General features: G+C 38.6%; 1 protein-coding gene across 1 annotated transcript in view; it reads left to right on the top strand.

Annotated features, from left to right (window-relative positions):
* Positions 1-1960: 1960 nt before the first annotated feature.
* Positions 1961-22266, top strand: part of DHX15 (DEAH-box helicase 15) — a 51686-nt gene continuing 31380 nt past the window's right edge. The window contains exons 1-3 of the mRNA XM_007448797.1: positions 1961-2168; positions 7537-7972; positions 11131-11324. Coding sequence (XP_007448859.1) covers positions 2098-2168; positions 7537-7972; positions 11131-11324 — 701 coding nt within the window. The 5' untranslated portion in view covers positions 1961-2097. The remainder of the gene's footprint in view (positions 2169-7536; positions 7973-11130; positions 11325-22266) is intronic.

Raw genomic sequence — 22266 nt, 5'->3', positions numbered from 1 at the left:
GGGAGACACCTCAGGCTTGACACCTGGAGCTGGTTAGCTGCGTAAGACATTCCCTCTAGGGGAATAAAGTCATGACATAGACCAAATAATAGACTGGAGAGTTGTCTGGTAGAGTAAGAGTAAAGGAAATTTCCTCTGGCAACATTTCTGGGAAGCTGTAGGGGAGCTGGTGGATAGCTCTTCTCTATTCTAGGGACCGTTCCGCCTGAAAATCCAGGGTGGGTCATTCAGATCCAGAACTCCTCCTCACAAGAGAGTGTAAACATCCTGGCAGATTCTGGCCCTTTGCTCCCCTGTTGTAGATTCCAGAAAGGCCACTATCCTTAGAGAAATACAGCCTCTCTTCAGTCATTCAGGTCACAACACAATTGATTAGGTTACAGTTTTCTTTAAATATACACTAGACCCAAGGAAGAAGTCTTATCACTTTGATTTCAGTTCCTCCTTTACCAAGTTTCCTTGCACATTTATGACAGGCTGATGCCTCTTAGGGTGGAGCATTTCTGCAGGTAGAATTCTAAGCTTTTCCATCATTGTTTCTCCAAAATTTTAGAGCACTTTATAGTATCCCTCAAACTGGGAACCTGGAGACCTGAGCCTGGAAATGTGAGAGTGAAATCTGGATTTTAATTCTGACATTGACACTAACTGGTGAACCTGGTCATCACAGGGCTTAGATTTCCTCATTTGGAAAATGAAGCAGAAAGAGAAGATCAGCTGGAAACCCTTCCAGGTTTACAATTCAGTGATTATGCATCATGATCTCCAACAAAAGTCAATATGCTGTTAATGTACTTTTAGGGTAGAAAGTTATACTGGGTATTTTGTAAGTGAAGATACTCACTATTCTTTGGGCTGACTTTGGAATGTGGATTTTGTACAAAAAAGAAAAAGAATTCTCTTTATAAGCTGCAATTGTAGAGTTGTATTTAACCTTAGAGATTGCAATTCTGGGGACTGGGTAAGAACCCTAATATGGTCTTCCAGGGCATCCAAATGACCACTGCGCAAACTACATAGATCACCCGGCTTGGGCTGGTTCACAGATCTTTTTCTTGTGTGCTTCTTCTGGGAATGAATGCAACTGAGCAAGCAGATAAGTTCTGGGGGGAGAGAGTCACAAAAGTCATAAAGTCATTCTACCCCAACAATTTGCTATGGCTTTAGGGACAGCCCTAATGGCTGTGTGACATAACCTCTCTCAGTCTTGGTGTCCACGTCTATTAAATAACACCTACTTTGCAGGGTTACTGTAGGAATGAGAATAGAGGTAGGGTTAACAGCGTGGAAGCATATAATATGCACACAGGAAAAAGTTATGCCCTTGCTGCCAATTTTCCCTATTCCAGTAAAAACATCAATAGGTTGAGTGCAATCTGTCCGTGCTTGGTAAAAAGAGGCAAAATGTTAAATCAACTATAGTATAAAATAAACATTAAAAAAAAAGGCAAAATGCATTATGGTAAGTCTTGACATTTTCTCACCTCAGTTTTCCCACTGCAGTTGAGAATGTCTGGTCAGTGGCTTCAAGTGCTAGATCAGGAGTTATAGTTGGGTACCAATCCTGGCTCTGGCCCTTATCAGCTGTATAATCTCGATTAGTTTTTCAACCTCTCTGGGTCTCAGATTCCCCTAATGCCAGGGTAATACAGATGGATAGGATTTCCTAACTAAGATTAGGCTTCCTCTTTTCTCAATTTCCTAAATCGGAGGGCCGTGAAGGGGGCCAAGGGCCCAACCCGCCTAGCACCCGCCCAGAGGGCGGGAAGTGCCTGCCAGGCGGAGGGCGGAAGAAGGGCGGGTCAACGAGGCGGTGGGCGGGGCTTGAGTTCCCACCTCCTATGCGTGCGCGCGCACCACGGACGCACGCACGCACGCACGCACGCACGCACAGCATACCGCGGAAGCGCGCGCGCAGGCCCAGCCCTCATCGCCGCCGCCATTTTAGCTCCTGGTTCCGGCCGCACGGTGTAGGCTGTTGTAGCGGGAGGGGGTGGGGGTCCTCCAGAGTTTTGCAGCTGCCTTCGACTGCACCGATAGAGCCGCTAGGTCCTCTTTTTTTCTTCCTTCGTAACCGCCCGCTCGAAGAGTCCGAAGATGTCTAAGCGACACCGGTTGGACCTGGGGGAGGATTACCCCTCCGGCAAGAAGCGTGCGGGGACCGATGGGTAAGCCAGGCCGGGGGCGCGAGGCGGGGGCTCGGGCTTTGTTGGGGTCCCGGCCGGGAGCGGGCCAGGGAGGGCTAGGCCGAGCGGGCCACGGGCCCTGACTCTTTTGTTTTCCTCTGGGCTCGGGTCACTGTCGGCGGGGCGCGGGAGAGCGGACCCCCAGGCGTTCGGCCCGGCAAGGGCGCGGGGAGCTGAGTGGCGCGGTGGCCGCCCGGCAAGAGCGGAGAGGCCTGTCGTGGCCAGTAGGGTGCCTCCTCCCCGGGCGGAGTCGAGCAAGAGTCACTTCGAGGGGAGCGGACGGGAGGGAACCGCGGACCTCGTGGCCTGGGCTCCTGGTAAGGCCTGGAGCCTGGGGAGAGGGTGGGGGAGGGCGCGGCGGGAGTAATCGTTTCCAAGGGCACCAGGTACTTCTCAGCCAGCGGGGTCGGGGAGAGGACCTTGGGGGGCGGCTGGGCGCCCAGCAAGGGGAGAAGCGGAGGCCGGAAAGTGAGCGAAGCGCGTGGATTCTTGTGTAGGCTGGGGTAGAGGTGCTGGGAGTAGAGTGAGGCGTGCGGACGAGGAGTTCTCGGGGGAGGGGAGAGTAGAGGGCCAGCCGGGAGAAAGGAAAACGTGGAGTATACCTGATGGGCTGGAGGGCTGGTGGTTTGGAGCCGCGGAGTTTATACTTTGGCGGGAGAGTGCGTGTCTCGGTCCATTCAAACACTTCAAAGTAGATACTAGGCAAACTTCCGCTCTCTGCCCACGCTCCCGCCATCTCCTTTATTTCCTGCTTTGGTCGAAACAGTAGTTATTGGGCATCCCCGGGATAGCAATTAGAAGGCATTCTTTTTTCCCAATAAATTCTTGTTTTCTGTGTCCCTCCCCCGCCCTCGTTCCTAGGTAGCTTTTGAAACGAGAAGGCCCTTTTCAAAAGTTTTTAGTTTTTACGGCAAAATATCGCCCGTCGGGAGGTTGCTTGGGAGTTGAAATAGACCACGCCCGTGGTGTTTCAGATTCCTTTCTACTTACCTTTTCTTAAAGGTGCAGAGGAATATAACAGTTAACCTTAGCAATTGCATCAAAATCATTTCTTGTCCAGTGTGTACTTTTCGTTCCTGAAGTACAGAGGTTTATTTGGGTAATTCAGGCAGAGACATGAAAGTCTGAATATCTTCAATACTTTGCATAATTTTGCATTTTACTGTGTGTGTACATGTGCAGAATCACTGTGTCAAGTCTGTATAACTTTTGTTCACTCAAAGTCCTTCCTTTCGGTTGATTGAGGTGTCTGTGTCTGGGGAGTATAAGCCAGGATAGGGTATACTTTTTGGTGGCTTTCCGTATATTGAATATGGAAAGCATAAATATATAACAGTTTAATCGTGTACATTTTTTAGTTTACAGTGTTCTGTGTCAGCTTTCTCTCCCTCACCCCAACACACACAGCAGAACTTTAGCACATTTGAGCTACAAGTCACAGGCTCCTTAGAGCTGGAAGTGACTTTAAAGAGCGTATACTCGGCTCCAGTCGAGGGATGAGAAATGGAGACCCAGAGTTGTTAAGGTGGCTTGTGCAACCTTACAGTTTCCAGGTGGGTCTAGAACCTTGATCTTTTAATTTTCAATCTTAGCCTCTTGCTTTTTCCAATACAGCACACAGACTGTGACTGTAGTTAAGAGTCATTACAGCCTATTTTAATGACATTTACAATGGGTTGGTAAAGTAGGGAACACTTGGTTCTTTGTTCCTGTGAAGCAAAAATAAATTGCTTGTCATCTGGCTAAGATGCAACTAATGCCTCTCACAGAATTCAGATTGGAAAAAAATATACGGGGAAGGAATGAATTCACTTACTAATATTTGTGTGTATGTGCACCATTTAAATGCTTTTTTGGGGGTTAGTGAGCCCATGATACGTACATGGGTTTGTCAAATTCATGCTCCCAAACTATATATGGCTTTATTTACTCTTGCTATATTTTAAGTTTGGAAACAGGTAGAGAAGTTGAAGGTTTCTGTTACATATTGACCTTATTCCGTTTTCCATTTTTCCCACAACATTTTCTGTGTAAAAATCATTAACCAAAAGACAACTTAATGTTGAAATATGGAAAAAAATTTTGAAAACAGGGACATTTTTCACTTTGATGTTAGTTTCTGATATTACTGCCTGATAAGAATTTTTTCGGTTAAAAATGTGAAACATAAATATGATAACGTACGTACAGTGTTCCCAAAACTATTTCAGGTGCTTTATAAACAGGTTTTCACTGCAGTTCTGTGATGAGGTTAAGTAACTTGCCCCAGGGAACACAAGAAACATCCATTCATAAATATATAAAGAAAAGGGAAAAAAATTATCAGAAATCTTCATCCCCATCTTTATGTAATCCCTTGATGAAAAATTTTTTAGATCTCTGCATATTTATTCACAGGTATCCTATTTGATACCAATAGGATCTTTTAATATGTATTATTTGTGCTTTGATTTTTTTAAATTCACCCAGAAATATGTTATAAATTGTGGAATGGATATACATTATTCTTTTCATTGGCTGCATAGTATTCCACTTGTAAAGGGGTGTCATTTAACCAATTTCCTGTTCACTGACGTTTTGGTAGTTTCCTAGTCTTACAAGTGAAAAGTGTGATGAACATCCTTATGTGTACTTATATCCCTAGAAGTCTCTGAAAGTGAGATTACCAGATTAAAATCAATGCTTGTTTAAAATACTCTGATTTTGATAACCAGTTCACATCTTCATTAGCATTTCTTTAGTTTCTGTTACTCCGTGTAGAATTTTAACGTGGTGTTTTAAATTTAAAAAATAAATGATAACCAATGTTTATTGGGCATTTATTATGTTCCAGGCACTACTTTAAGCACATTACATAATATTAACTCATTTAACCCTTGCAATACCCCACAAGAGCTTTCTAAATATGAGGAAAGAAATAAATGTGGTCATATAGTTAGCTTAAGTGTTGAGCCAGGATTAAGCTGAGATAAAACACTGACCCACGTGCTAAACAACTGTATCCTGTTGTCTCTCTCCCTGCCAGTATTGTGGCTAAGTGATCACTGCTTTGATAATTAGTTTTTTAAGCATTATACCTTGATTAGTAAATCTTCTAAGTAACAAACTCCTTTATAATAAAGGTGCCTGTTTAAAAAAGAAAACATGCATATACACAATATTCTGCATATATTTATGAAGCAGTGGGTTTGAAGCCCTCCCCACTGACCCTTAATTTTTATCTTCCCTTTCCTGTTGAAGGTAGATAGTTGGAATCACAGGCAACATTTCTAGGTGATTGAATTTGCTTTCTAATTTTAATCTAAGAGACTATTTTATTAATACTTCTCGCTTTGCAGATTAATAAATTGAGGCTTATACCTTTCCAGTGGTTATGCAACTGTGATCTAGGTGCTCGTGCTCCTTTTACTCTTATATTAGAGTTAAACCCCAATTCATGGTCAGCAGTTAAATCTTTGTGTCTTCAGAATGTATTTTATGCTTCCTCTGTTGCAGTTATTTTTGGTAATAAAGTTTCTGGTGAAGTAGGCCCTTGAAAAACATGTATTATTTAGACCAGATGTTCTTTAAGGATTCTTTATGTTCTATGAACTATAAAATGTCTAGTCTTTGAATCCATTCCTGACTGCAGTGCTTCTCACTTTGCTGGACGCGTATCTATCTATCCTGTTGTAAACTTTTTCTCATTCACATTGTGGAGCTGTGCAAATACTTACTTAATTACAAGCACGTTAAACTGGAGCAGAATGAGAGAAGCAAAGAAAGGATGGTTGATGGTATATTGCGAAGATAGGCCAGGAAGCTTAAGTTCTGAGTTATGGGACTTCATTTTGTATGCTGAGTAGGTTATCCTTTAGGTTCCTTTGATTTCTTTCTCTTTATGCCAGATGGGATGAGAAGCTTTGATCCTAGCTTGTATGTCCTGTAATTCTGTAGAAGGTGAACATTGGGTTGGGGGAAGGGAGAATCGCTTTTTATATATACATATATGAAAAGATTATATATATGTAAAAAATATATGTATAAATATTTGTGTACATATAATAAGGCTTTTCTCTAGGCAAGTTCCTGTGGAATAGAATTATTTATTTTAGAAGGGACAATATCAAATATAATTGGTCAGCTTACCATTTTTGTAATTGGGGAACCATCCTGACTCATGCTGGGCTCAGCATTTTAGCTGTATTCTACGAAGGGGAGTAACTGTTGCCCAGCTGATTTGCCATTACATCAGAATGAATGGTCTTCCCTAGTCTGCTACTGATAACTGGGGCATGGGAAATTTATATGTCTTTTGTGTGTTATGGATAAGGCACAATGACATGTTTAGCAGCTTGTGTCCATGGTTCCATGTTGCCTCACTATTTCAAATGAGTCCAAACACCTTGTGGCACATTTGTCTGCTATAGGATTTAGTCTGAAGGAAACTAGATTAGTAAAATGAATAAGTATAAATAATTTAAAAATTCTTACTGGTTAGGGATCATCTCTAGTATCTAGAAGTAGATACTGGAGTTGGCTAAATGACCTAAGGTTAGTATGGTGGTCATCAGCATAATTTAAACATTTTAAACAACTTAATAGTGTTCAGTGAAGCTTGTTTTTAAATGAGCTACTTTTCACTTTATGGATGATCAAAGTATACATAGGTTTTACAAAGTACTTCCGGTGTTTTTTACTATTGCTGTTAAGGATACATGCAAGAGTAAACAATGAAAACAAGATTAAAAAGTTTTAGTTTTCCTTATAGAGCAATATATGCATTTTGAACAAAATTTGGAAAGCGTTAACTTAGGAAAATAAACTTGCTAATTCTTTAACTCAGAATTTTGTTCTGAATTTTGTTTGTATTACTGTAATGTGAGGTGGAATTGTCTTTGAGGCCGGAAGCAATAAAAGACTTAGTTCTTGCTAAATTTTGAACATACTTTCAGTGTGAAAATACCTTTTCATGTAACCTGAAGGAGAATCTGGGAAAGACTCTGATGCCATTCTCTTTTTGCCTAATTTGTCCCTACCTTTTCCCCACACTGCCCTCAGTTTTTAATTTCTAAGAAGGAAAGGATTTTACATGCAGAATGAGTTCTTGTGTTATCTCAGCTGATGGCTAAAGGTGGAAAGAGACTGTTCCTTAATAGAATTTGAAGCATCACTAAGGAAGGGAAAGATGTTTATGGATGAGGCATGGAGAATCCTTGATTACAAGTTCTTTTTCATTGTTTCTGATACTTCGAGTTTTATATCAGTTTATTTGGTTGTTGGCCGTTTACTTTCTTGTGACTATAACGCCGCTATGAACATTTTGCATAAAATTTGGAATCTGAGTTATAAATTTTTTTTTTTTTTTTAGGAAGGATCGAGATCGTGACCGTGATCGTGAAGATCGGTCTAAAGATCGAGAACGAGAACGAGATAGAGGAGATAGAGAGCGGGAGAGGGAGAAAGAAAAGGAGAAAGAATTGCGAGCTTCCACGAATGCTATGCTTATCAGTGCTGGATTACCACCTTTAAAAGCTTCCCATTCAGCTCACTCAACCCACTCGGCACATTCAGCACATTCAACACATTCTGCTCATTCTACACACACCGGACATGCAGGACACACATCACTTCCACAGTGCATTAATCCATTTACCAACTTACCCCATACGCCTCGATACTATGATATTCTGAAGAAACGGCTTCAGCTCCCTGTTTGGGAATACAAGGATAGGTTTACAGATATTCTGGTTAGACATCAGTCCTTTGTACTTGTTGGTGAGACTGGGTCTGGTAAAACAACACAGGTGAGTTATTGAATACCACAGTATGTACTTTATTAATGTTTACGTTTACTAAATGCTGCGTATTTGGTTCTGGTGGTTATTCTCATTGGCTGTCTGTCAGAACTTTTTGCAGCATAGCTGCTTTCATGTTTAGCAATTTTTAGTGACTTACGGGGTTGGAATCCTGTAGGGAGTACCTATTTTCCTGAGTCTCTTTGGAAAAACAGCGGTGCTGTTTTTTTCCAGTTTTATTATGTAAATTATGGCAGTGATACTCTCCCACCCACTTTGAATCTGGGGTGGTACATATTTGGGGGCACAAGGTTTGTTTTCCAGTGCTTGGGTGGAGAGAGCTGAACCATTGGAGTGGTTTTGTTTTTGTCATTTTCATTTCTTTGTTTTTATAATTGTTTTGAGCTATGTGAATATTATCTGTTCTTTAAAAAAAAAAAGTAGAAGAGCTAAGTAAAGTCTTTTTACTTGTGACCTCCATCCAATAGTGTCCCCGTCCTCCCCACCCCTGAACTAAACACACATGTTAGTGTTGTATTAGAAATATATTTAGGATATTTTTCAAACATGGATGAGCCATTATTTACTAGGCCCATGTTACAGACATTTAGGCTGCTTCTAATGGTTGTTTTTCATGGGCAAGTATATCTTTAGGATAAATTCTCAGAAGTAGAAATTATTGGGTCAGAAGATGGATTATAATTGTGGAACATACAGCCAAATAGCCTTCTATAGGGAACGTATCAGTTTACCGTTTCGTGAGCATGTATGAGAGCGTATGTGGGAAACCACTAGAGTGTACTACTGAACTTGAACTTTTGCACATCTGACAGGAGAAAAATGGTATTTCAGTGTAATTTTTAATTTGCATTCTCTTGCTATGAGTGAGGTAACCGTATTTTCATTTTCAGATGCTTGAGCCTGACCCATCAGAAAATTTCTTAGATTTTACAAAAATAGCAGCCCCTGGCTATTGTAGAAAATTTGGAAAATTCAGGAAAGTGTTGAAATGAATTTAATAATTATTTGTCACGCAGAAATAATTGCTGTGTTTCCTACGGGCCTGATTTTCCATGTTTATGTACCTATGAACATGTTTATAGATTTGAACATACTGCATATACAGGTTATCCTGTATGTGTATAATTTAAGTTACACAATGCCACAAGTCTATCAATTTGAGTATTTCATGGAGACATTTTAAAGGCTACAGTAGCAGCCCAGATTGGAGGCTTTTGTTATATAATATAAGACTGAGCCTTAGTATGGTTTTTCTTTTTAAACGGAGGAAATGTAATGCTGATGTTAGAAGCTAAAACTGTTGGTTTATTTTTATCACCTTATGGAAATTTAAAGAATTAAATACATGAAAAGATATAACTCTAAACTTATTAATATTATATTTTTAATTATTTCAACTGGTTTATCTAGTTTGTGTAGTATTAATAGCACCCATTTAGTCAGCAATTGGGTAAAGCCAGGCACTGTGTACTTTGTATTATCTCATTTAAGTTTTTCAACAGCCATGCAAGGAAGTTGTTAATCACCATTTTACAGATGAGCAAAATGAGGCTTTGATTTATGAGAGGTTTAGTGGGTTGCCGTAGGTTACACAGTAGATATAGGTGGGTTCAGTATTTAAAACTCTGTCCCTTTGTCTCATAGCCAAAGTTATGTTTATTTCATACTGCTCTTCTGTGGTCTTATATGATTAACCTTATTTCAGAGATGAGTTTATTTAGTAGCAGTTAGTGGAGAAGAAGGGCAGGTGAACTCAAAACAAGATTTGTGATTTTTTGGGTTAGTTTTTTTTTTTTTTAATACTTAAGGTACATGGATACCTAGGATTGCAGGGATTTGGGGTATTCAAAGGGAAACAACAGTGTAAATAGTGAATTTCATGCAAATGCTTTTTCCGCATACTCCTATTAAACTTTGACTCAAAACCATTAAGAATAGTTAGCCACTTTTGGTTATCTTTTTGTGCCTATCAGAAAGTGAAATTCTCCAAACAAAATTGCAGAAGGAACCTAACTAAAATGTAGTAATAGGGCTTCCCTGGTGGCACAGTGGTTGAGAGTCCGCCTGCCAATGCGGGGGACACGGGTTCGTGCCCTGGTCCGGGAAGATCCCAGATGCCGCAGAGTGGCTGGGCCCGTGAGCCATGGCTGCTGAGCCTGCGCGTCCGGAGCCTGTGCTTTGCAGCAGGAGAGGCCACAACAGTGAGAGGCCCATGTACCACAAAAAAAAAAAAAAGGTAGTAATAGTACAACTAGTATTCTTCAAATATCACTGTACAAATCCTATACCAAAAAAATGCCACGTTTCCTGTAGCATTAAAATCTGTTAGGCTTTTGGAGGCTTTGATGGAGATCCATCATGTCCTTCTTGTAGGAGTGGATTCCAATTTAATGTAGTAAGCACTTAGATTTTTCCCATGGTTCTTTCACAGGTAAGTGAGTAGAGAAGAACCATTAAATTAGCGGATATCTTAGTTTCTATTGATAATGGAACAGCTAGGAAATGCAGTGTCATCATGGCAACAACCAACTACTTATGCTTGTTGGTCTTTTTTTTTTTCCTTGTTTACCCTTCATTGCCCTCCTTCAGGGAAATGCTGTTGCTGCTTCTATAGGTCCTATTGAATTTGAGTTTGATAGTTAACTAAAATTAACTTTTAAGATGTACCTAAGGTGTTGCCATTGTGCATACTTCTGAGGGGAGAAGGATAGGAGTTAGATTCTGCTGGCTTACCAAGTATGAACTGAATTTGTAACTTAAATTGTATAGGAATTTAAGTTACAGTTTCTTAGAATATTTTTGGGAACTAACATTTGTTATGAAGTAGAATTTTCATAAGTTGGAATTTTTCCAGTGCATAGAGAAATGCTTGGTGGTGGAACATTGACACCGTAGAGCATGTTCAGCAAAGCCTCAGTGGACCTAGCTCACTGAGGAGTACAGTTATGACAGGTCAGTGTTATACATGACCCTTCCTTGGCTTGGAGAGCTCATGCTATTATAAGTTTAAGTCATAAGTAATAATTTGTGGTGTGCCTAAATTGAATTTTGTTTTAAATTATTAGAATGAGATAAAACACTTCATGTTAAATATACCTGATGCGCAGGCGGAGTAGAATTAATTTAAATGTGAAATTATTTGATAGATTCCACAGTGGTGTGTGGAGTACATGCGATCATTACCAGGACCCAAAAGAGGAGTTGCCTGTACCCAACCCAGGAGAGTGGCTGCAATGAGTGTGGCCCAGAGAGTTGCTGATGAAATGGATGTGATGTTGGGCCAGGAAGTTGGTTACTCCATTCGATTTGAAGACTGCAGTAGTGCAAAAACCATTCTTAAGTAAGTACTATCTTTAAAAATGAACACTTTTTTCCCCTCTGTTTTTATTTTCTGCCACCAGATAGGGGACTTTGCTAGTGGAGTCTCAAGCCATCTAACTTTAGAATAATCCAGATTAGACCTTCTTATGCTTACTAGATGACTTTTTAATATGGATTCTTTTTCTTGGTAGTAATATATGTATAGCTATTCAGTGGTCATTGAAGTTCAAAGGTCAGATTTTTTAGTTACTTGGTGCAGTATCTTACGTGAAATGTTGTATCATTTAAATATGATAGAAAAGTAAAATTATATATTTAGTAAAGGACAGTTAATTTTAGAACAAATGATGTGTGGGAAGGGGTGTGATTTATTTGGGTGAGAGAGCTTTTAATGTTAATTGTACAGCTGTTACCATGCATATGTTATGAGTTAAAAGGAGGAATCTTTTGTCTTGTGATATACTCTTGGAGTCTCCTCAAAGACCTCGTTCCTCTTCATTATACCGTGGTGCACATGATTGACAACCATACTGATCTTTTTTCTAACATTTTCTTCAATTTCCCTAATTTTTTATCTTCATCTTAACACTTCCATTCTGCGTAAGTAGTGATGTTTGTTGCCTGATGGTAATTCTTTTGAAAATCTTCCCCTTTTTTAAATTTCTGTTTATTCTGTGTATGTATGACATTTCAATCATTTGTTAAAAACAATTCCCTTGTCATGATACAGTCTTCTCCCTTAGGTTGTTTTTAAAAGACAATTGGGAATAAAATGTTACATGGACAGTGACATGAGTCTTTGATGGCAGAGGTACATACTGTGTTATGGGGGAAACTGTATATTTTACAGAAAACTTCAAATGTATGTAAAAGTAGAATAATCCTGTAATGAACTCATGTTTATTTGTCTTCCATCTTCAAACTTGGCCAATTTTATTTCATCCATATCTCAACCTTTTATATGTCCCATATAATTTGAAGTAAATCCTAGGCATCATACACTTTCATCTAAATATTTCAGTGCATCTCTCGAAGATAAGATTTCTTGAAATATAACTGTGATATCACAACTTAAAATTTTTCCATAATCAGAACATTGTTACCCTCAAGTTTCATTACAGTTTCTTAGTTTCTTTGATATATTGTTTTATTAGAACTTCAGATTGTTTCATTTTTAATAGCAATTGAACTTAGGTGTTTACTTCAGCTTGTCTTTATGACTTTATGAGACATGTTTTTGGCTTAAACCTTAATCTTCATTGAATGAATCTTTTTAGTTTAGTGTAATCACATTATTGGTTGGTTGTAATTATAATATAATTGACAAAAACACTACATAAGTAAAATCTTATGATTTTTTTATTACTTTAAGATTAGATAATGTCAAGCAATTGAGGATAATAAAAGGCAGATTTTACTCACCTTTAGGAGGAAGAATATTCTAAAATTTGATTCATTATGCATTGAATTTTTTTTTCTTTTTAAAGCCACAGTTGAGCAGGGAGAACAGAATTTGGAAATTCGGAGATGAGAAAGTTACATGCAGTGTTGGGACAGAAGGTTTGTTGTGTATGTTTGTAGTAGGAAGTGGTAGGCTTTTAAAAGGTGTATGCTTGTGAAAGATTTTGGTTCAGTTAATAGGGAGTGACAAGTAACAGATTTGATAGCTGAAAATGAAAGCATCTTTGGCATTGTGATATTTTCTTAATGGAATGGTTTCTGGAGGCTATAATAAAATTTAAAAAAACTTTAATTCTTGACAGGGTAAGCTTATTGGAATTTCTTCTAGAATCTTCTGAAGAGCTAGAAGCTGACTTAGTATTATCTTTAAGTGATATCAAATCCTAGTAGTACAGGGTTAGTGGTAGTTTTAACTAAGGGGAGTGCTTCATTAAGTGCAGTGTCTTACGAATCCCCATATGTATTTTGTACAGTCATCTGTCAACTCATTTCTTGAGAACCCAGTGTTCAAAACATTTTAAGCTTTAACTTAACGAGGATCGGTTACATAGTTAATTGGGTAGGAAGAGTGAATACATCAGACAACTATCAGTACCCTCCATAAACTATTTTCATGTATAGATATAAAATGCTTATGTATCTACTGTGTAGCCAGAAGAAGCCTTTAATTTTCACCATAGAAGGATGGTAAAGAGGACTAACATAAAGATTCTGTCTTCAGGAGCTGAGAATTTTAACCATGCCCTTCCTCATTCATTGTGTATACTGAACAAATACGTGTTTACTAATAGGTTTGAGAGTACTTTAGCCTAATTATATCTTTAAATCATCTTTATACAGATTAATGGTCCAAACATAGTTTCTTCAGTGTTTGGGACACATATATATCTAGGTTCTAGGTCTAATATTATGCTTTTTTAGAGGATTGGATCTAGTGTAAATTAGTGCACAGTATGTTAGACTAGCCTTAAATAGCTATCCAGTCCCAGTAGACAAGTTACTTTTCAAAACCACCACTGCTAAATGGTTTTTATATTTTGTTTGTTGTGTGTTTGCCTGCTACCATCTCTTTTTTTTTTTCCCTCCCTGAAGTATTTCTTTTGCAGTATATTTACGTTCCTTTGGCCATCTTGGAATGCACATTATTGGGAGGGGTACCTCATGAGGTAGCTATAAGAAGAGCAGAATAGTCAGAAAGATTAAGTTGCCAAATTTGTGATGAGTCAGTGAAAAATATCTTAATTCATTTTAATATTAGGAAGAGGTTGATAACAGTTTTGCACAGAATTTTAAGCACTTTGTAGTTGGACTTGTAACAGATTTTAAGAAATCCATTCTTCATTCTTTGTGAAGGAGCTGATAACTTTTAAGGGAATAGAGCAGTTTAGTAGTCTTGAACTTTTGGGAAAACATCATAGTATTTAAGTTATTAATTTAGTAGCTAATTTCACTGTTATTGTAGGTGGTATGCTTCCTTTTTGTTTTTTTTCCTCAAACTGCCAAATTACTGAGAGATTGTGATATTGAGGGAATCCAGTAATTTACACAAGTAATGCTTATTAATTCAGTCAGTTAATAATTGAGTACCTTCTGTGTGTTGGGCAGTGCTAGGCATAGTAGTAAATCTGGTTCCTGTCTACGTAAAGCAAATAAAAAAGTAAATATAAAATTTAAAATTATGATTAGGCTCTGAAAGAGAATTTTGGAGTGTATAGGAAAGCATCATTTGAGAATTCAGTTGAGACTAGAAAAGAGAAGGCAGAATTTTAAGTCAAGGACTGAACTAAAAGTAAAGTAATTAAAAGTAATGGTTTGCCAGGAGTAGGGATTGGGGTACAGAGAAGCAGATCTTTCTAGGCACATGGAACATCGTTTTTAAAAACTTATTTTCTGAAGGGGAAAAAAAATCATACTTTTTACTTGAAGGCACTGTAGTCTGCATATTATTTAAAGTATCCAACTCATTTGTGTGAATCAGCATTTCCATGGCAGATGGCTTTTGAGATATTTCAGGACTGGTTTGTAGACAGTATGGATGATCAAAGATTGGGTTTTTTTGGTTTTTTCCTTGCCTAATTGGAACATAAACCCTTTGGGAAGAGAGTTTGTGTCTGTATCTGTAGACATGTCTTGTGCATGAATCCTTTAAAAAAAAAAATTCTGAGGGCAATGGAAGGGGCAGCAGAGGAGTGTGAAAATTTGTCACTACAATGTAGACTAAGGGTGAATCTTAAATATAATCATGGAAAGGGTAGAATTTTCATGGAAAGACATTTTCCCTGATTTGTTTAAATTTGTCTTGGTGGAGAAGGTATAGTGATTTGATGTATGTAATTTGCCTTTTATTCTGAATCTTGCTTTTGGGTATCAGATTCATTTCAATTTTGGGATGTCACAAGACTAAGAACTCAACCCAGGATAACGTTGATGAAGCAGAAAGTGTTGCAGCTCTTTATTGGAGGACACATGCTTTTAGCTCTGTATGACTGTGCGCTATCCTGAGATGTTTATCTTTTATATAACTTCAGGACAAGATGCTAGAAAATCAAGGAAAGTTAAAAGACAGGACATAGCTGAAATTTAATTAAGTGACAGGGAGAAATAAAGCCTTGGGTTTTAAGGTGTGGTAAGCCCTTTGTAAAACTTGAGGGAGAGAAGCCAAGGAAGTGCTTTTCCACGGAACATGGATTGGAAACTTGCAGAATTTTTTAATCTCCAAAAGACAGTCTAAGCAAGAAGATGAAAGAGAACCCAAAAATATTTAACAAATATAAGAACCCAGTAAAATAGAATATCTAAGGTTGACCCTTTGGGAGGCTTTATCAGACATTGCCATAGCAAATTCTTTGGGACCCCTGGAAACAACTCTTCAAAGCACCAGCTGCATAAGGACTACTTTGAGATTCCAGAGTGGGTTTCCAACAAGACAGTCTTGTTCTAAAAAGTTGACTTGAGAAGAGAATCAAAAGGAAAGAGATTGTAGAGCACAGACTCTTAGGATTGCAGTGCCTGAGTTGTGTCCTAGCTCTGCCACTTAGTAGCTGTGATTTTGGCCACATAATTAATCTCCCCTGAGCTTATTGCTTTTTCAGAAGATGGAGCTGATAATAACAACTACATCTTAGGGTTGTTCTCAGATCACGTGTGTAGTTTGTGTGTAGCCCATGGAGTAATTCCTGTTACCCAGCAAGTGCTAAGTCAACATTTCTACTCTTGCTGCTGCTGATAGTGGTGGTAGATTTCCAGTTTGAGAAATTATTGGATCTTATTAACCAGTTAACCTGGTTAATTTAAAATGGACTTATAAAACCAATTTAATAAAGTTCCTTTTAATACAACAATTGAATTACAATTTGGGGGTTTTAGCTTGAATTAAACGTTACTTGTCAATATGAAATTAATGAATGAATCCAGATATTCTTTTAGGACTGGAGGTAAGATGTGGAAACAGATATCTGGTCATTAGAGGTCATTAATTATACAAACATCAATTATAAACTACTTTATTGAACATCTGTTATATGGTAGGCTTTGTTCTAATTCAAGTGTAGCCCTGAAGTTAGGGAAAGGCGGTTTTAGTGGATCTTTAGAAAGGGGTGGGAATAAAGAGTAAATGTGGCTATTTACCACTTAAGCAGTTCCTGTCATAGAGACTAAAAAAAATCACTGTTGTCACCTTAGAATTAAAATTCTGTTGGCTTTTGTTAATTCATAGAAAGCTAACTTTCCTAAAGGTCTGCATATAGTATTACATTTGATGCTTGTGTTTATACTTAGGCACTCGCACGGGATTATAGAAGTCTCTTTTGTTTACAGTGCCAGCATCTTTAAAAACACCAAGTAGGGGGCTTCCCTGGTGGTCCAGTGGTTAAGACTCTGAACTCCCAGTGTAGGGGACAGGGGTTCAATCCCTGGTCAGGGAACTAGATCCGCATGTTGCAACTAAAGATTCTGCATGCTGCAACTAAGACCTGGTGCAGCCAAATAAATTTTAAAAAACCACTAAGTAGAACCTACACATTGATCCTAGCTTTGTAAATTCTGTTGTGAAGATGGGAGAACATTTCCTTCAAAAGTTATGAAAATTTGCATGCAGTATATTTTGAAAAAATGATTTAGTTTCCTTATTTTTCTATTGTTAATTTCTTTTGCTTGATTAGATCCCTAACTCTGAAACACATACCAAATGTATTTTGACTGTTTGCCAAAATAAAGCTGTATTCTTTGGCTGCTGATCTTCAGCATTTCAGTTAATAACTATGAGGCTATATACTTGATAAGTGTGATTTGATGTTTTCTGTTTGGCTTTTTGGGTCCATTTTTAAAATAAATAATTAATTTGGCTGCGTCGGGTCTTAGTTGGGGCACGTGGGATCTTTTGTTGCATGGCGCAAGCTTCTCTGATCGCTGTGCGAGGGCTCAGTTTTGGCACGTGGGCTCTCTAGTTGTGTGTGGGCTCTAATGTGAGAGGGCTCAGAAGTTGTGGCAGGCGGGCTTAGTTGCCCTGCGGCGGCATGTGGGATCTTAGTTCCCCGACCAGGGATCGAACCCATGTCTCCTGCATTGGAAGGTGGATTCTTAACCACTGGACCACCAGGGGAGTCCCTGTCCATTTTTTTGATATTACAATTGCATTAAAACATTGTAGATTGCAAATTATTCTGAGTACTGTATAGTACCTTTCCATGTGACTGTTTACATTTAATAGTGAGTTGTTCTCATTGTAACCGATATCATGCTAAATATAGTGTTGTGGTTATAGTAAGATTAGTTGCTCATACTGGGTAATGCTTTTGCTAAGAATATGTCACACTGAACGTGAGCCTATATAAATCTTTATCCCTTTACCAGTGAAAGGATCATTATGTATATAAAGGAACCGAGCTAGTGTTGCTGGCTCTTTTCTGACTTGGTTGGGGAGGTAAGCTATGAAGCAATTAAGAAGGTAGTTTGAATGTCACATGAATTGCGTAGATGATTTCACAGAAGAGCTGGTATTTCATCTGAGCTGAGAAGGATGCAGAGACTTAAATGGGCAAATTAGCTAGGTAGATAAGCTAGATTTTAAGTATAGAGTAGAAGTTCCCACGCTGCTTTGTTTCACAGCATGCTTAATGTCAGGAGTTTTTTCATGACACCCTAGGCCTAAAGAAATAACTCAGAATTCTTGTTTATTTAGTAGTTTGGTTCTAAGAACCTAATAAGTATTTATGTTCTAACAACTTAATAGACTATTAAACAAATATTGGACAGTGAAAGAAAAAACTCAGTCATTATTTCATTCTTAACCACCATTATTTGCTAATATGATGTCTGCGGAATCAGATTGGATGCTCCCACCTTTATTTTTCTACACAGTAAACTTAGATGGTCCTTTAGTGGATTGTATGTGAGCTGTCCTTTAGGAGATCTTAATATTGAACAACAAAATGTCTTGCTTTTTTAAATGGCTGTGTTCTTGTGGATCAGGTTTGTGAAGTCTAAAATAAATTCATAGAACTGAGACATACAGTGCTAGCTATTTTGGAAATGCACAGAAGACTTTCTTAAGTTAGTGATGAGTCCAGAAATAGCCAGATCACTTAAAAGAGGTAAAAAACTTCATTTTTTAAACTGACTTCTATATACTTAAAATGTATGATCAACTTTTTTTGTGTACATGGCATACAGAAGTACTAACTGATATTGGAAAAAAATTGTTTTGATGGATGAAGGTATTTGATAACTTTATCAGTAGCTCTTTAATAAGTATAATAGCATTCACTGTAAGTATGTTTAAAAATTGTTTGCTTTTTTTGGGTAATCAACCATTTCATAGTGTTGGCATTGTGAAGGAAGTGTAGGGTGTTTAGACTCACCATATTTGCTGGTGAAAACAATATTTTATAAAATCACTGTACTGTATGTAGTTCTGTCTTTTGAATATTATTCCTGATAAATGCAAACTATTTTAGCTTTGTTATTTTTCTGTTCCTTACTATTGTCATTAAAAAATTATTCTACGGATAGGGGCTTTAAACAAAAATAGGTTATGTGGTAGGAAAGTGTGTAAGTACTTCTTTTAGTCATTGTCTCTTTCAGAAGTCTTGATCCATTATAACTTTGAAGAAATTATCAGACACAAACCTGTTTGTGTAGGCATTTTAATATGGGTAGCTTTTCTTTAATAGAGACATATATGTCACTTGACTGGATTGTAGTGGGTTAATCTAAAACCAGTGGTAGGGCTTCCCTGGTGGCGCAGTGCTTAGGAATCCGCCTGCCAATGCAGGGAACACGGGTTCAAGCCCTGGTCCAGGAAGGTCCCACATGCCGTGGAGCAACTAAGCCTGTGCGCCACAACTACTGAGCCTGCGCTCTAGAGCCCGTGAGCCACAACTACTGAAGCCCACGTGCCTAGAGCCCATGCTCTGCAACAAGAGAAGCCCGTGCACCGCAATGAAGAGTAGCCCCTGCTTGCCGCAACTAGATAAAGCCCGTGTGCACCAACAAAGACCCAACGCAGTCAAAATTTAAAATAAAATAAAAATAGTGGTAAATAGGAAATTTATGAAAACGTTAAACATTTTATTTTAGCTTAAAACCTATACATTCATTCGTCGATCTGTTAATGTAGGACCAACCCATTTCCTTGAATATGGGCCCTTTGGAGTTCCATTACTTAGTAAAATGTCTAGTTCTAAAGGTGGGATCTAAACCTCAAACACTTGCAAAGTACACAGGTGTTGTTTTCTGGAATTTAAGAGAGTTCAGTCTTTTGGAATTCTGGAATTCCAGACACCTTTCACTCTTCTGTAGTTATCTCACACATTTGATAGTTTTTGTGTGTGTGATTTATCTTTTTCAAGCTTTTCTGGAGCATAGAACTTAGGATACATACGTACAACTCTCTTTTCTGTTCTAAAAGTTGATCATCATGTCACATATGATTATGTTGACCCAACTGGCAGGGACAAAAGTGTAGTTATACTACAGTATGTTTGTAGAGTAAGGGTGGTTTTCCCAAGGATTCATTCATTAGATGGAGGTTAGTTAAGAGTGTAGTGTAGAGTTCTACTGTATTGAATACTTACCAAGTGCCAGGCAGTTGGTGCAGTTAGGTGTTTTATATACATTGTTTTATTTAATTTAAACAATAGCTACCATATTCTCATTTTTCAAATGGAGTATTAGAGAAGTTGAACTTGTTCAAGGTTGAACACCAATAAGAAAGCAGGGACTTGATCAAGGTTTGTCTTGCAACAAGGATGTGTTCTTAACTGCTGTATGTGTTGTTATTCCTCTCCATCCTCTTTCTTCATCTCTCCATATAGTTATGTGTAAGTATTTGTGTTGTGAAGCAGTAAGTCTAATTAGTCAGAATGAACAGTGCCTGTCATTTATACTAAATACTCTTTGAAGCAGATACCAAGAATTTCTTTTGGTCATGCTGAGACAAATTTTGGATCCTCTAAGAACATAGTTTTGATTTATATGCATATTTAATCATGCCAGGATAAAGCCTATACTTTGAAAGGTAACCAAAACCCTAACAGTATTGGAAAAGCACCGTGTAACTAGGATTTTCAGAACAAATTAATTCAGAGTTTATAGTAGGGCTGGTTCAAGACATGGCTGCTGATTTCATTTATATTTATCTTGGAGGTTGTTGTAGATCAATAAACAAAGTTGCCTCATTTTTTTTTTTTTTTTTGTGGTACGCGGGCCTCTCACTGTTGTGGCCTCTCCCGTCGCGGGGCACAGGCTCCGGACACGCAGGCTCAGCGGCCATGGCTCATGGGCCCAGCCGCTCCGCGGCATGTGGGATCTTCCCGGACCGGGGCACGAACCTGTGTCCCCTGCATCGGCAGGTGGACTCTCAACCACTGCACTACAAGGGAAGCCCGCCTCATTCTTTTTAATGGCTGCATAGTTTAATTCTTCTGATGGACACTCAAATTTACAGTTTTTGTTATTAAAATCAGTTGCTGCCCTAGGTACTCCCTTACAATCTTGTACACACATTTTTTCACACATGTGTACAGGTGAGTATTTCTGTGAAATGAGTTTCTTAAAAATGAAACTGGTTGGATCAAAGGGTGTGTTTGAATTTATTAGCTGTGGCCAGATTTCCCTTCACAGAGATTTTATCTACTCAGACCAGTAAGGGATGAGCAAATGAGCGTCATTTTCCATGCCCTTGCCAACACTTTGTCGTGGAACTTTTTTTTTTTATCTTTGTCAGTATTGTAAGTGAAAAATAGAATCTCATTATGGTTTTAATTTGCATTTCTTTTGTATGAAATTGAGCATCTTTACATGTATTTATGGGCCATTTGTATTTCTTTTTGGAATCTGAGATGCTTTTTTCATCTTTCCAGGAGTATTGCTACCTGGTTGACAGGTGCTATTTTAAAATGTATGCTTTAAACAACAAGGTCCTACTGTATAACACAGAAAACTATATTCAGTATTCTATGATAAACCATAATGGAAAAGAATATATATTTAAAAAGTATGTATATGTATAACTGAATCACCTTGCTGTACAGCAGAAACTAACACAACATTGTAAATTAACTATACTTCAATTTAAAAAATCATGAGTGGAAAAAAATAAAATGCATGCCAATCACAGAGAAGGTAAATTTAAAAAATATACAGTATTATAGGATTGATGAAATTTGGTAACTTTCTGTTCTTTGTCCTATGGTTGTTCTGTGGTTGGTTGGCCTTTTTCTTAATGATTTGTATGAACTTTTAGCAGTTGGCATTCTGGATATGAGTTGCAGTTTTTGCCTAGTTTGCCATTTGTTTCCTTGCCTTGTTTATGACATTTCATGCATTGCAGAAACATGAATTTTATACAAGTGTTTAGCCACTTTTTAATGTTGGATTTTACATCACACCCTGGGCAAGGTTGTTTTAAATAAGCCTCCATGTATTCTGTACTCTAGTATGTTTTTGTCTCAAACATCTTTGATCAGTCTGGAATTGGGGGGGTGGCGCTGAGGCAGGGAGTCTTTTATTACGCCCATCCCCGCCCCCCCCCCTCCCCGAGAACACTGTTACTGAGGATTGCTTACCCATACAGTCAGGTTTTTTCCTTCATTCCTGCACGCGGGCTTCTCATTGCGGTGGCTTGTTGTGGAGTCGGGCTGTAGGGCACATGGGCTTCAGTAGTTGTGGTGCATGGGCTTAGTTGCTCCACGGCATGTGGGATCCTCCCGGACCGGGGCTTGAACCCGTGTCCCTTCATTGGCAGGCAGACTCTCAACCACTGCGCCACCAGGGAAGCCCTAGTCAGTTTTTCATCACTCATAACTTGAGCATTACTTGTTGATATTCATTAAAGTTATGAATAATACATAGTTTATTATTAAAAACTTTTTAGGGCTTCCCTGGTGGCACAGTGGTTGAGAGTACGTCTGCGGATGCAGGGGACACGGGTTCGTGCCCTGGTCCGGGAGGATCCCACATGCCGCGGAGCGGCTGGGCCCGTGAGCCATGGCCTCTGAGCC

This window comes from Lipotes vexillifer, unplaced genomic scaffold (assembly GCF_000442215.2).
Source record: "Lipotes vexillifer unplaced genomic scaffold, Lipotes_vexillifer_v1.1 scaffold100, whole genome shotgun sequence".
NCBI classification, from domain to species: Eukaryota; Metazoa; Chordata; class Mammalia; order Artiodactyla; family Lipotidae; genus Lipotes; species Lipotes vexillifer.
The sequence above is the reverse complement of the archived record's forward strand: the minus strand, read 5'-3'. Positions and strand labels throughout refer to the sequence as shown.